This window comes from Cynocephalus volans, chromosome X, assembly GCF_027409185.1.
Source record: "Cynocephalus volans isolate mCynVol1 chromosome X, mCynVol1.pri, whole genome shotgun sequence".
NCBI lineage: Eukaryota > Metazoa > Chordata > Mammalia > Dermoptera > Cynocephalidae > Cynocephalus > Cynocephalus volans.
The window spans coordinates 44,061,091-44,076,901 of NC_084478.1; the positions used below are offsets into that span (position 1 = coordinate 44,061,091).

The following is a 15,811-nucleotide window of genomic DNA, read 5'->3' on the forward strand; positions in this document are numbered from 1 at the left end:
GAATGAAATAAGCAAAGCACCGTGGGATAAATACCACATGTACTCACTCATATGTGGGAGCTAAGAGAGAAAGAAGGAAGAAAAGAAAGACCACAGTGGTGTGTTGGACTTGCAGAGGGAGAGAATATACCTTAGGATACAAAGTAGAGTGGGAGGGGGGAATGGGGGAGGGGGAAAAGGGTGGGGGATAATTGGGTGGGGGACACAGGGTACAAATGCAATTTGTGGTAATGGGCAAGCTGCCAGTGTGAATCTGGCCTTCACATCTTGGACACAAGGGGTGACAACCAGCTCTGTGTTTCATGAATATTCATAGCCAATAAAAAAATTAAAAATTAAAAAATAAAAATGAAAATACACATTGCACCCACCAAAAAATAAATTAAAAATAAATAAATAAATAAATAAATGCCAGTCCTTCCCATACAGGCTTTTTGGTCACAAAAAACCTAAAACAGAATACCTCACAAAGTAGGACATATAGAACATGGCTTAAATCATCATGACATTTTGTTCAATAAATGATGCATGTTCCCATATAATAGAAATGGATTGCATTCTAGGGAATTAGCTTTAAACCATCCTTTGTACCTTGAGTGATGGACTTATTAATTTATAAGACATCCCTAGATTAGGTCTCATGATGATACACTGGCCTTCACGACAGTGAGGGCTTGTTAAATAAAAGTTTAATACTGCATTTAAAAAATTTTTATTTTGCAATAATTATAGACTCACAAGAAGTTGCAGAGAAATATGCAGGGTGTCTTGTGCAAACTTCATCCCATCCCCCCATGTTGATACCATGCATAACTACAGTACAATATCAAAACCTGAAAGTTATTCGTATAATTCACAAATTCACGGTTTGTTCAAATATTACGAGATATACATGTATTCATTTATGTGCCTCTGTCTCTCTTTCTCTGTGTGTTCATAGTTCTATGCAACTTTACTCTTTATCAAGTGTAGCTTTATATAACAAACACTACTATCAAAATACAGGTCTATCAGCACAAGAATCCATGTGGTGTCACTATATAGAAGACCCTCTTCCCCTTTACTAACCTCTGGCAAACCATAATCTATCCTTAGTATCTATAATTTTATTTAAAAATGTTAATAAGAGAAATAACACAATATGCAACATTTTGACTTTTTTTTCACTCAGCATGCTGCCATCAAGATCTTTTGGAGTTGTGAATACTGAGTATTAATACTTCATTACTTTCTATTGCTGAGTAATATTTTATGATATGGATGCATCCCACCTCATTTAATGTTTACCTATTTATGAAAATTCAAGTTGTTGCCAAATTCTGGCTATTTTACATTTATGTACAGATTTTTGTGTGTACATAAATTTTTATTTTCTGAGATAAATGCCCATGAGCACAATTGCTGTGTCCTATGGTGATTGTGTGTTTAATTTTAGAAGACACTATCAAGCTGTTTTCTATAATGACTGTACCATTTAACATCCCCACCAGCAATATATGAAAAACCCAGTTTCTTAGCATCCTTATCAGCTTTTAGTGTTGTCACTGTTTTTTGTTTTTGTTTTTGCCATTCTGATAGGTGCATAGTGATAACTCATTTTAGTTTCAATTTGCATTTCTCTCATGGCTAATGATGTTGAATATCGTTTCATGTGATTGTCATCCATATATCCTCTTCAGTGAAGTGTCCTTTCAGGTCTTTTCCTTGTTTTCTGATTGAATGACTTGTGGTTTTAGTGTTGAGTTTTGAGTGATCTTTATTATTCCAGATACTAGTCCTTTGAGACTTAGATGTAGGGGAAAAATGGGCTAAACACAGTAAAAAATAAAACCAGAAATCAAGACTGTACAGTAAGAATATGGAAAATCAAAGAATGGAATAAAACCCAATGACAAAAAGGAAATCTTCATTATTTATTTGTATGTGTAAAGTTTCAACCAGAACCAAAGTTATTTTGTCATATAAACTTTTCATAAAATACTATCAAATTATGATTATTATGTTATTCTGTGTAAATGGCTGTAATTATATTCTTCATTAAAGTGTTAAATGCCAATTAACTTATTCAAAAATATTTATTGGGGAACCTAATATGTGCCTTATTCTGGGGAAACACTTGAGCAAGAAGAGTTGAGGTGTCTGGGTTCAGAACCTCACCACAAAGTCTGAGTGAAAAAATATTAATTATTTACACATATACATATGGAATGATAACAGTGCTATGTATTATGGAGGGATGTTATATTGTAGGAAAATTTGATTTATTCAGGGAATTCTGATGCCTACCCAGAGGTAAGCTTGTAAGTGGAAAATGGTTTTATCTAGGTGGAAAAGATTGGGGGAGAGGTTCCAGACAAACAGAAGAGCATGTGCAAAAACCCTGTGGCAGAAAGAAGAAAATCTTATTTAAGAAACAGAAAACAAGCCAGTAAGGTGTTGAGGCAGGGGAAGCATGATGGGTGACAAGACAGAAAAGGTAGACAGTGTCTAGACCTTGTTTTTTTATTTGTTTATTTTTAGTTTTATTTCTCTTTTTGTTTTGCTTTCTTAGCAGCCAATAGAAGCAACTAAAGTTATTAAATGGGTGGTGGTATCCTCAAATTTAACTGACCAAACAAATTTGAGAGAACGGATTAGTGGAAATGGGGAAGAGAGGATACAGAAAAACAAAAAAGGAAACCGCTGCTATATTCCTAGTGAGAGAAAGCAGATTGGGCTAGGGTAATGGTAGAAGACATGAAGAGAAATGGATGAGAAGATAATGGGAGATAAAACCCACAGTGACTGGCAATGGTTTAGACATAAGTGGGCGAGAGAGATGAGTTTCAAGGATGAAATAAGTTTCTGGAGTGTGAAACTGGATGTATGGTAGCACCATTCAACAATAAGGAGAACAATGAGAAAGGATCAGGTTTTGTGGGATGGAAGAAAAGTTTTGTTTTGTGCATTTAGAATGGAGATGCCAACCAGGCAGTTGAAATGGCAGTTCTGGAATTCAGTGGAGAAATCTGATCTAGAGTTATAACTTGGTTAGTTATCTGCATATAGCTGTTTATAAAGTCATGGGTATGGATGAAATGGCCAAGGAAGAGATTGTAGAGTGAGAAGAGAATCATACTAGGACTGAGCCCTGAGGAATAAAGGCTGAGAATAGAGGATCAACCTGCAATGAAGACTGAACAGAAACAGCCCCTAAAATGAGAACAAGATCAGGAGAGTGTAATGCACAGATCTCAAGGTAAGACAACATTTGTAAGAAGGGAGAAAATGGTCAATTTTGACCAATGTTGCAAGTTTAAGAAAGATGAAGAAGTAATGGTGTCAACTGGTTTTAGTGACATGAAATTCTTTACTTCATGTGAACTCAGCAGGGTGAAGCTTGAATAGAAAGATAGTGAAAGCATAAAATTTCAAGGAAAAAAAAGAATTTCAATATCTAGTCTAACTGATATATATAAGGAAATACAAGGAAGATGATATATTGTTTTATTTTTGTATTTTTACCATAATAGAATTTATAATCCTATTTTCTTTAAAAAATTTATCAAAAAAGAAACTACTTATAGTCACCCCTAATGTTTAATATGAAATTAATATGACCAATAGCTTCTAAAAGAATAAATAAGATAACATATTAAACTATAATTGCCTACTACAATTGGAAAATGGTTTTTGGATATAGTAAATTGTTTTCCCTTTCTTTTCTCACTTGTGTAGTGTTCTTTATATTTTCCAAATGGAAGAATTGATTTTAGTGTTGTTTTTAGTCATAATTATAGTGGTTTTATAAATATTAGTAAATCTAAATACTTTCATGTGTAAACCACTTTATTTTTAGGTAATGTGTATGTGTGTGTATGATGTGCATGACAGAGACAGGGAGAGAGAGAGAGAGAGACATCTACACACACTAGTAATACTGAAAGAAATGAGCTAATTAATTTTGTTCACCACACTAAGTCAAAAAGACTTTTTCTAGAAAAATATCTCACACAATTTCATACACAAGGAAACAATCTCATGCACAAGGAACATAGAATAAAGGGAATGCAGGATTGATTAAATGAAAAAAATATATATATTCTAATGATTTCCCATTTTGTGTATCATACATTTTAGTGTCATTTATAGTAGTATTCTTTAAAAAGTGTTTATTTACTCAATATTACATAGTAGTGCTACAGTTGATTGAACCAAATTTCCATTGGTTGATTGGAAATCAACATATTGGGTCTCTGGAAATATATCTCTGACATAAGATTTACATGTATAGCTTATCTGAAGATCAATGACCTTAGACTTAAGAAGCAGAAGATGCATTTTAAATAACAGTTAAATTTTATATTATGTTGATATTGCTATTTGCTACTCTGTTATTGGACAATACTAAGCAATCTGAATGGAAACAGACATGATAATCAACAAGCTTTCTATTTGAAAATAAATTATTGGTGAGTATTTCTGACTTCCCTTTACCTCTCACTCTCATACATACATTTTGAACCATTCTGCCTCATCGTTATCTCTTACTTTTTACCTTTTAAAGTATAAATATGTGTATATACATACTTCTTGAAGAAATGAGAACAAAATTGCTTATGATGTCAGAAAAATTCTCAATATCATTTCTGATCAAAGATACGGGAAAGCCAATGTTGACATCGTTGTGGAGGATACACACTGCTTAACTCCAGGGGTGTCATTTACTACATAGCCTAATACAGTCTATATTACTGGTGTACTCTAGAATTGTACAGTGTGCATTATAAAGACATATATAACTATATCAAGCAACACTGTGGATAACTAACATGAAGTAAAGAGTAAAAAAAATTAGTTTGTGTAAGAAAGCAATAGTAATTATAGTAACTTAAACTACAGTTTATGCTGAGTACTATACAAAACAGTTATTGTTATATTAAATGCCATATTAATCTATGCAAATTATTTTTTTACAGTACTAAAGCTTGTTCATATAGGCCCAGTTCTAAGCTTTCTGTTCATGTAGCCCAGTTGCATAACTGAAATAAAATAAAAAAGGACACTAGTGAGACCACCCTGCAGATTTTTACAAACAGATCAGGGCTGTACTAGTTCTGTTCTTTGATCTTTTTCATGTTCATATAGTAAGAAGATTGAGATGGGGTAAAATAATGAAGAAAGTTAACTATTACAAATATCATCATAGATGGCTCACTCTGGAGGTCCAGTGGATTAACTGGGGTTATTTAGGAGGGAGGGAAAGAAGAAGGGAGGGAGTGAAGGAAGGAAGGAAGGACACAACAATGCACTGAACTTTCAGAAGGAGAGAGAAGAACTGTGGTGACTAGAGATGGGAAAGGGGGGGAGGGTAGTTAGGGAGAAATTGATTAATGGACAAAAGGAATGATTATGTTTTATAATGATGATCATGCTAATTATACTGACTTGATCATCACACTCTGTACACAGGTGTATCCAACTCTGTACCCCACAAATATGTATAATCAATTATGTTTTTTAAAAAAAGACAAAATATATGTGCCAAGGTCTATAGTCTTTGAGTAAACAAACATTTTATGAGTTTTTTAAAAATAGAATTCTCAATGGAACATGTTTAGTTCTTGTTAGAAAATATTTCGGTTCTTGCCAGTTTATGTTTTGTTCTATCATCTCTAGAATTCTATCAAAATATGAGCAATTGTGTCCACTGACTGTTCAGAACCTTTAATCCTACTGTCACTGTGCCACTGTTCAAATCCTGACTCCACCAAAAACCAGATGCACTCTTTTAGGCAAATTACTTAGCCACCCTGTACCTCCATAACTTCATTCTTTAGATACAGATTATTATATTTCTCTGACTGCTAGAGTTAATATGGGAGTTAACTGAGACACATGTGATGTACTCAGAGAAGTGCCTGGCACTTATTATAGGCTTGATAAGTGGTATTTATTATCACCGAAGATGAGGTGAACATAGAATAGTGTTATGCACATACAAGGTACCGTCAATAACTGCGTACGTAGGAGAAAACAGTGTCTCATTAGTCCTTGTCTTTGCATCACTGCTCCTTCCACTTATTCTCTAATTCATACCTCCATATGCCTGTAATCAAAGGCCTATTTATAAAAGTGGATTCTTCAATGAAAATTTCCCAGATCACACCACTCATAAGTAATAATTTATGGTTGATTTATATCATGCTTTATAATGGTATTGACATTACAGTAATTGTATGAATATACATATGTTTGTGTGTGTCTGTTCTTTTCTGACTTACAGAGTTGTGATCTCATAAAAGGCAGAGAGAACGTAGCAGGTGTTCAACAGTGTTTAGTTACAAGCAAGTAAAAGCCTAATGGTAAAAATGTTGCTCAACATCATATTAATATTCTATCTGTTCTACTTCCCCCAAAGCTAACAGATAAGTATATTGTACTCATTCATGATGAAATTCAATTACTTAAATGCCTTCTATCTCTGCTGTACAATTTTGGTTTTATTTAAACTTAATTGTCAATGTTTTCTAAGTAGTGTATTTTGCCATTTTTGCAGATTTAAGAATAATCAATTTTACTAATGGTTCCCAAGAATTTTAGACATTTCTCCAATAAGCATCTGTATTAACTAAAATAGCATTAAATACAGTGCAAACGTACCTTGTCATGTCTATGCAATTCCGTATTCTCTAAAGGACGATTTTTCATATTACTTAACAACTCTGACTGAGCAATTGAAATTCAGTGTATGATAAATGTTTTACACCGAAGGCTCATTTTGTTACACAGTAGTCAGTTGAAATGGGGTTTCCGAAGAAGGTATTTTTAGGAAGTGCAGAGTACAGGAAAAAGCTGAATACATTACACGATTTAAATATTTATTGAAGCTTTTCTACTAAGGCAACTTTTTGGTGATATTTCACAGAAATAGCAATGTGGGAGAGGAAATTAGGGGTAAATACATGGGAGAGATTGTGGAAACCAAGACACCTTGTGCTGAAAGTGAGATCCTCATTCATGAAGTCATTAGATTGGAAATAAAAAGGAACAATCCTCTCTATGGAAATATTATTTTCCTTAGTATTTCATCAGGTTATCTATATGCTTCTTCTTGGATATCTTGAAGTGCTTTTGTCCTCCTTATTGAATTCCTGACCTCCTTCCCTTCAGACTCTACGAGCATTGTGGCTGGTCTCATGTACTCTGTGGCTCTCACATTCTAATCCCGAGTAACGACTTCATTCATAGGTTTCTGATTTCCATATCCACCGTACCCATGCTCTCCAGAAAACAAATAAGAAATAAAAAAGTAAAATAAACAAAACAAAACAAAAACAAAAAAATTCTTTGCATCCACACCCCTGATCCATCCATCATTACAGCTTCCTTTTCAATTCTCTCTTGTAAATTTTATAGGATTCATAAAACAAATGTACTTCATATGGCCTGGTTTTCCAAAGCCTTGCAGTTTCAAATATTGACCTTGCAAAGGACAGGAAATTTTCCGCAGGCTATTGAGTCTCTGTTGCAAGATAAGAATTGTAACACAGCAAGGTTGCTGGCTCAAAGACAGACAAGTTACTAATTGCTATGTAAAGTTACTAAAAAGCTGCTGGAAGGAAAAGGAATGTTGGCTAAATCAAGCCTTTGTTAGTAGATCATTTAATTGCCTAACAGAATGTCATTTGACTTGTTTTTAATGAATGTTACCAGCTTCTATTGTAAAACTTGTAAAACTGTACTTAGCAAAACCCCACCTATGTCTCTTCCTGTAACTTCTTGGTCTGGAGAATAAATGCAGGAAGAGATCCCCAATTTGTGGTTAATTTCCCAAATGAAAGAAATGCCTCACGCTTGAGGAAGTTCTGGAATATTAACCCCTTTCTGGGACTTCTCACTGCTCAAAAGAGATGGGCTTTGAGTAATCTATGGTGGCTCCATCACCCAGGGGAAAAGGGGTGACAAATCCGTGGGAGGCAAAGCAACAGTAAATGGCACCATTTGTTATCCACCTAATTATACATGTCATGGATAATAAAATTCAAAACCAATTACTACTGATTCTATGTCATAAATAAATCTTGAATAGATCCACTTCTTTCATCTCCAAAGTCACCACTCTAGTCAACACCACCTTATTCTGCATCTGGAGGAGCTAACACAATATCTTCAGATTGGTAGCCCTTCATCCACCCTTAGTAATTCCTATTCCCTTATTCACAAAAGAGTGTGATATTCTTAAAAATCACAAATATGTTCATATCACTGACTTTCTTGAAACTTGACTGTCCATTGATCTTACTATATAGACAAAAATCATTTCCATGATCTTCACGCATCTGAATGATTGGACCCCAGCCCATTGTTTCAGCTGCAGGCTTATTTTACACTTTCTCATAATCACTATAATCTAAGAAACTTGACCTTCTTTTAATTTTTTCCTCTTAGCAAATTTCACCTTCACAGATGTTGCTCCCTTGTTCTCTCTTTTCCCTCAGACAACTATTTTCTAACCCCATTCTTCTTTGTTTTACTTTGAGTATCATTTTTTTCAGAAATACCTCCCCAATTTCTAAGACTAGTCTAGGTCTCATTGTTATAATACATTCTTCTAACAATGTGTGTTTTATTCTATAGCCCTTATTCCAAATGCAATTTAAATAGTGTGTGCATATTTAATATGCACATCTTCCCCTGAATGCTAATCTCCATGAGAGCACTTGTTTAAGACATTAACTCCAGAGCATAGCATGATACCTGGCACAAAGTTGGTTCCTAGTATATATTTGTTGCCTGAATACATGTATATATACATAAAAAATCATCAGCTATAAGTTCCTTCTTTAAACTATAATCACCCCAAATGGCACAATATGAACTTTATGGAATCACTTCTTTGATACTTTTATTTCTGGATTTATATTGAAATCAAATCTATTTCCAGACATTTAAAGTAAAACACTGCAAAGGCATAGGCGTGAGCAAAGCGAACCTCTATGATAACACTTGGTGCTCTCTGACATTGCTCATTAGGGACAGGGTGTGTACACCTAATCCAACAGAATGCTCGAGCTTTTCAGCAGCTGTCCACATAACTCCTGCCCTGCCCTTCAGCCTCTACTAAATCAAGATATCCCCAGCTGTCTGAGCTTCCCGTAAGCTCTTTCAGTTAACCACATACAAGCCAACATTTCTTGCATCTGGTTATACTCTTTAGAGTCTAATTTCCCCTTTTCCTTCCTAGTTATTTTCCAATATATGTGACCCACTGGGATTCATTACTTTCACACAGTATTATTTTTTCACTTCCCCAACTATTTTTGATAGCATTTCGTTCACTTAGTCACCAATTTATTTCTAATACTGCCCTCTTAAGCAGCAACATAAAAAGGAATTACTCAACTTGCCTTTGATGAAAATATTTGGGCAGTTCTGATTCTGTGATTTTTCTTTCTTACTCCTTTAATTTTTCCCAGCATAGTTTCCAAGGCTAAAATCTGCACTTCTAACAGTGTGCTGACTCCCTTGCCCTTTAAGTCAGCACTTAGCTCAGGCTAAGGTACTCTTCCTACTGTAATCTGATAAAGGAAGAGACAAGTTGTGGGCAAATAAAGACGAGTGCCAGGAAAGAGCAAAAAGCTACTGATGTTTATGCCCTTTTATAGTCCTGATTCTATGACAGTCTCAGCCAAAATCAGGCTGGAAGAGGGGAGAACAATTTTAACAAAACAAAACATAAGCCAAAGAGAGGGTGAAAACATTTAGAGGGTATTTAAATCTTTTATTTGCCCATAATTGGGAATATCATGGAACACTATTTTGCTAATTGTGCTCAATTGATACTGGCCTTTTTTATTTTTATTTATCTTATTTTAACATCAACTTGTACATACTTGTGGCGTATAGTGTGTTGTTTCAATACATGCATATACTGTACAATGATTCACTTAGGGTAGACAGCAAAATATTGGCCTTTTTTTTAAAATGAAATTTTTTTCATAATGGTAGAGAGAAAACACATGTAAAGGGTGAAGATAAAGTGGCAAAAGACTACATGTTATTATGGCATATGTGAATTCCTTACTGTTGTTATGCCAATGCAAGGTTTTAGTATTTATTAAATATAAACTAAAACCATGACAATTTAAACATCTGATTATTAAAAAGTTTCTTTAAAATTATATTAACATTCTTCAAAACCCATTCAGCTATCTACATTTTCACTTTTTTACATGAATAAGCATTGGTTTAATAATGCATTTTAATATCCCTCCTATTCATCAAAACAACAAATTTTTCTACTAAAATAAATAAAATATATAAATAAAAAATAAAATGAATAATAAGTAAAAAGAGACAAAGCTCTTCCTCAGATTACTTTACCTGAACAGTAACGTAATATGACTAAATATTTCAAACTAGCCCTAGATATATTCCAGTTCTCAAATTTGACATGAAAAAATTGATTGTCCAATATTTTAAATTTATGGAAAATTACTTTCTAAAAGAAAAGAAAATTGCTTCCTTAAAATTATATGGAATCAAAATAATAAATTAACAATTCTGGAAGAGTCATTTAAGAACAATGAAAACAACAGCAGCAGCAAAATGTTATCAGCATAGCAAAGAAATGACAGTTCCATTACAGTTAAAGGATAATTGTTGATTCTCCCCCACTTTCTATTAGTGAAGAATAGGGTGCATAGTGGTGAGCTATGGGACAGGGAATACTGCCCTTTGGGTTTTTAATGGTCATGAGGTGGAGGTTGTATGGCCATGAGATGAAGACTCTTTTAAGTATGAGCCAGCAGGCCCATTTCCCTTCCTCATCCTCATCTGCCTGCTGCCTATCAGAATTGTGGTTGAGAAATTTCAGATATTTTTAATGCTCTTAACACACTGGAGCCAAGGGTTTTCTGTTGTTGTTTGTCTTTTTTTGTGAGTGTACCATATTCAGGGGAGTAGTCTTGAATAGTGAAAGGGAAAAGCTACGCCCTGGGTGTTAAAATGCTTCCAAAGCCCTGGAGGAACCATCTGGTTTATGAAGACAGATTGAATATTATAATGTGCTGTAATATATAGAGAAAACAAACTTTTCATGCTAGAAATTTCAGAAAAAAAATGTAAACCAAATCATTTTAGTTGTCAGTCTTGAAACTATATTTTGCACATGAGTGATTCACAAATAGCAGAGTTACACTCCCATTCAGAGGGGGATATCAGAATCTTTGGAAGACATGTTCACTTTTAATATTAAGTATAGGGAAATTGAAATTTCATAATCATTTTAGAGACAATTTTGTGTGTGACATAAGAAGACACATCCCTTAAAAGTTGGCAAAGTTATAAATTACACTATGGCATTGCCATTTTAACTTTCATGTCTATATTCAAATGAAACTTTGGAACTACAAACACATGTCAATATTTTATAGCATGAAACCCCAAGGAAGTTTAATAAATTTTTAAGTGAGGAAAAGGTGAAGGCCATAAAGTGTTTATTTGCTTGTTTATTTTTTGAAGATCAGTATGCTGCATGGAGCATACTTCCCAAAGAGAAATATTTTCATAAAATTCTGCTATGGAACTTGGTTGCATTTAATAAAAACATCTTATTTCCCATACTGCCGACAATGACCTTCCCTACAAAATGTTCCAATATGAACCAACTGCCTTGATAACAGAACACAAACCTCCTAGGACTATAGCAGGACTTTGTGAGAAAGAAAACCTTTGCCTCTCTCTGAATCCAATCAAAACCTGAATGTACTGTATAAAAATAAACCAAGGTCATCATTATTCCTTGTCACTGTGATTTGGCTTGCCTTCAAATTACATACCCTGTATATCTGAAATAATTGAACCGCCTCCATTAACTGAGTTTGACATCATTTTAATCAATGTATCTTTTCAGAATGAAAGGAAGAAATGTCAAATTCCTACCATTATAAATTCTTTTAACTCTCTAATCTGCATTAAATAAAAGGCCGTCTTTGAGAAATAATATATTCATTAAAGAAATATAAGTAACATCAATTTTATTTTAAAATGCAACTGGGAAAAGATTCAACTCCAATGAATCTCTTCATACAGAGGTGATTTCCCATGAAACTATTAAAACCTCACTTATATGAGCTCCTCCCAAGCTCTATGTAATTTGTATTCATAATTTTGTATTATTTTTCTAAAAAAGGGTTCCCTCAATTGTATAATACCAGGCCCCATAATTCCTGAGTTTCTCCTTCCTCCATGGTTTGTTATGTTTTATTGGACAGAGGACATACACTAGTCTCATTTGTCAATTCCTTAAACAAACAGTATATGTATAAAATAGAGAAAAAAAAGGAATAGAAGAAAATTATCTTTAAAGAAAAATTACTTTTTAACTAATGATTAATTAGTCTCTCTTAGGAAACTGAGTACTCTGTGATTTAAGTGTGTATGTATGTGTTATGTATAAACACATATACTCACCCCAAAATACTATGTTTCTTGTACTTACAATGAAATAAACGATAATTTGATGAAAAATATGATAAATCATTTTAATTAGTTAAGGAAATGTGTAGTCGAAGGTGGAAGGGGAAGGAGAGTTTGCGAAATCACTTTGTTTATTCTTGAGATAAAGCCATGGTGAAAGATAATAAAGTAGAATTTTAAAAAACACCTGACTTTTCAAAGACAAAGATTTTAATCTCTTTTATTAAACTTCACTAGTGGTTAAGAACTTGACAATTTGTTTTACGTGTACCAAACTACTCGGATTACAAGAATTTCAAATGAATACTACAAGACTAAAGAGAAAGCTGTATTAATATATCCGCCCAAATTATGAATTTGCATTTCAGTACTGTCTAGCTGGAATAATGTCAATCAACACCTTTTTCCTTCTTAAATAACTTAACTTACATAAAACACTTTGTAGTCTTATTTTTAAAGTTTAGAGTAACTAACATGACATACTCCATTGTATTTTTCATGATATTATAACATGTAACGGACACCAAAATCTTACTAAATTAAAAAGTATATAATTGAATTAGATCAGCACTTTCTTTTTATAGTTAAGATGCCTTTAAAAGACTCTGCAACTGAAATTCCAAAAGATGATTTTATTGCACCTCAAGATTATTTGCACAATTAAAAAAAATTGAATGAAATGTTAATTTTTTATGATGCATTATTTGAGTAATTCTAAAAGTAAACAATACATGTGTTAAAACAGTAATCTCTTTTAAAGGGCAACTTATCTGGTTTTAAAACAGCAAAATGTACTCTTTTAAGTTGTTTACACTGAGGCAATTTCAAAAACTGAATTTATATGCCAAACATCCAAATAGTAGTAAATTTTCAAAAATAAAAGTTAATGTATAACCCTAAAAATGTCTCTATTTTCTCTTAACAAACCCATTGTTATGTTGCACAAGAATTACTTGATAGTTTTAGAATGCACTATAACAAAGTCATACAGTGTGTGTCTCAAAAAATTAACTTTTTTCAAATTCTAAGAATTTAAAAAGTTATTCAAATATCTATGACAAGTAAAGTTCAGGTTCATCTTGCTTTATTCCAGAACTGCATCTTTGCTATTCATTTAAAATTGCTCTATACGCTAATATATGATTTTAATTTTGTAGAATATATATACACATACACATACATGTACATATATGTGCATGTGTGTGTGTTTATATATGTATATAAAAAATCACCAGTTAGTAATTTTGATAACATTTATAAATTAATGATATGAAAGAAATAGAAAAAGCAAATGAAAATGTGCATGTATGTGTGTGCATTGCAAACAACATGTATACATATATATATATATATATATATGCTATGTGTATTTTTTAATGGTAGTAAATGAAATAGTTTTTCAATCAGAAAGCAATACTGATGCTCACCAAAGAAATTTATGAAGAAAGGAAATAGTATACATAAGTGTTATACTATGAAATCTAGTAGTATCTAATAGAAATCAATAAATGGGCAATGCTAATTTATTTCCACAAATTTTTCTCAGAGGCAAAACATCTGATTCTTTTTTTAGAAGTTGTGAAGTGTTACTTGGAGAGATTTATTTTTTCATTCTTAATTATAGGTATTGTCCTCATATCTATTTCTGAATGACTATAATTCACAAGTCAAAGACAGGGAAAAAAAGATAATCTTTATCTGTCTCTTTGGGACACACTGTCTTCGTCATATATTATTTTTATATATTATTTTTTCTGTTGTGCCACAGTCAATTTTTAAATTCTTCATTAGTCATCATGACTTTCTTAATAATAAAGAAATAGTTGCATTTTCACATAAAGGACAAACTAAAAAGCTTTACTGAAAAGTTAGACCATTATAGACTTGAAACAACATGGTGACTTTTCTGTGAAATAATGATTAGGAGTTCCTCACCTTTTGATGTTGTTTTCTCAACAAGAGATCGGTCACTTACCAGCACAGATCATATCATTATTTGAAACAATTCTCATGATATGCTACACAAAAGAGCATTCAAAATACTAAATATAATTTGAGAAAGAGACTTAGAAATTAAATCCTTATCAATACATTTTGCACCCTCCATTCATCCATCACAACTTATTTTATTTTTTATTTTCCCCCCATAATATGCCAGATAAAATTTTCCTACCTTTAGGCTTTTATGTCATTCCCATACAGCAATTAGTTCACTGAGAATACATGTCAGGTAATGACTCTACATGTAACCATTATTAAATAAAGTATCAAATAATCAAAATAATAATTCAGATACCCGAACTATTTCACAGCAATCGACATGATCTGTTACAGACACTCAAAGCCAGTTATGCATATTCTATTACTTCAGCGCTTTCTTAAAAAGATGTGCTTGATTCTATTGCAAAGAAATATTTTAAACTCTACTTCATTTCTATTGTAGTTTTTTCAATGAGAAACATATGCACCTGAAAACATATGATAATATTTATGCTTATTTACAAAGTACTGTAATAATTTAAACTCTATCTGCCTAATCTGAGCTTGTTACAAATAAAAGTTACGACCCAGTAAAAGATATATTTAGTTATTTTGTACTTACAACAGTCCTCTACTTCTTCCCACCAAAGCATTTGGAAAAAAAAGTATATGTCAAAGCAGCGATAAAAATCTTGGTAAAAATCTCTCTCAACTTTATTGCTTTTGTAGGCTTAGGAACGATGAGAAACCAATAAACTTCAGAGCCTTGAAAAAAACAACACTTCAGTTTTTCCTATCTGTTTTTCTCTGTAGGTAATTGCCTCCAAGATCTGAGTCCTGTAGGAGGAAAGTGAGTGATCCCAACACTGAGTGAGTCAACACAGTAACTGATGCCAGGATTCTGTAGAGGCCCCTGGATATTTCAAATTCCAGGACCTGCGCACAAGCAAGTGACCGCCTTTTCTCTCAAGTTGGTTTCCCATAATAGGACTGCCCATGGACACTACATATAAGGTTGTGCTTCCAGCATGGCAAGCTCTGTGAATTCAAATAATGCTCAACTGAGTTCTGATTAATATCCAAACCAGAATAGCACAGTGGACATAGGACTTGCTCACAAAGCCTTCTAAAAACAAGGAATCTTCAGTATAAAATTGTAATAGCATTTTCTGTAATTTTTACGTAAATTTTTAAAATAAGAGAGCAAAAAATCCTGATCCCGAATTGACTTTTAAATGCTTTTCTTTTTTTCCCTCTCAACACTACCACAAATTTCACTCTACTGAACAAAAACAAATGTCCAGAGTAATCTATGCATTCGTTATGTATACACTGTCTACCAAAGTTCATTCTTACCCTTGGGATCCAA

At 33.0% G+C, this 15,811-nt stretch overlaps 1 protein-coding gene across 2 annotated transcripts in view; it reads right to left on the reverse strand.

Annotated features, from left to right (window-relative positions):
• DMD (dystrophin) overlaps window positions 1–15,313 on the reverse strand; it is a 2,107,999-nt gene extending 2,092,686 nt beyond the window's left edge. For both annotated transcript variants that reach the window (XM_063083086.1, XM_063083084.1), the window contains exon 1: window positions 15,065–15,313. In XM_063083086.1, coding sequence (XP_062939156.1) covers window positions 15,065–15,095 — 31 coding nt within the window. In that variant the 5' untranslated portion in view covers window positions 15,096–15,313. The remainder of the gene's footprint in view (window positions 1–15,064) is intronic.
• Window positions 15,314–15,811: the final 498 nt, after the last annotated feature.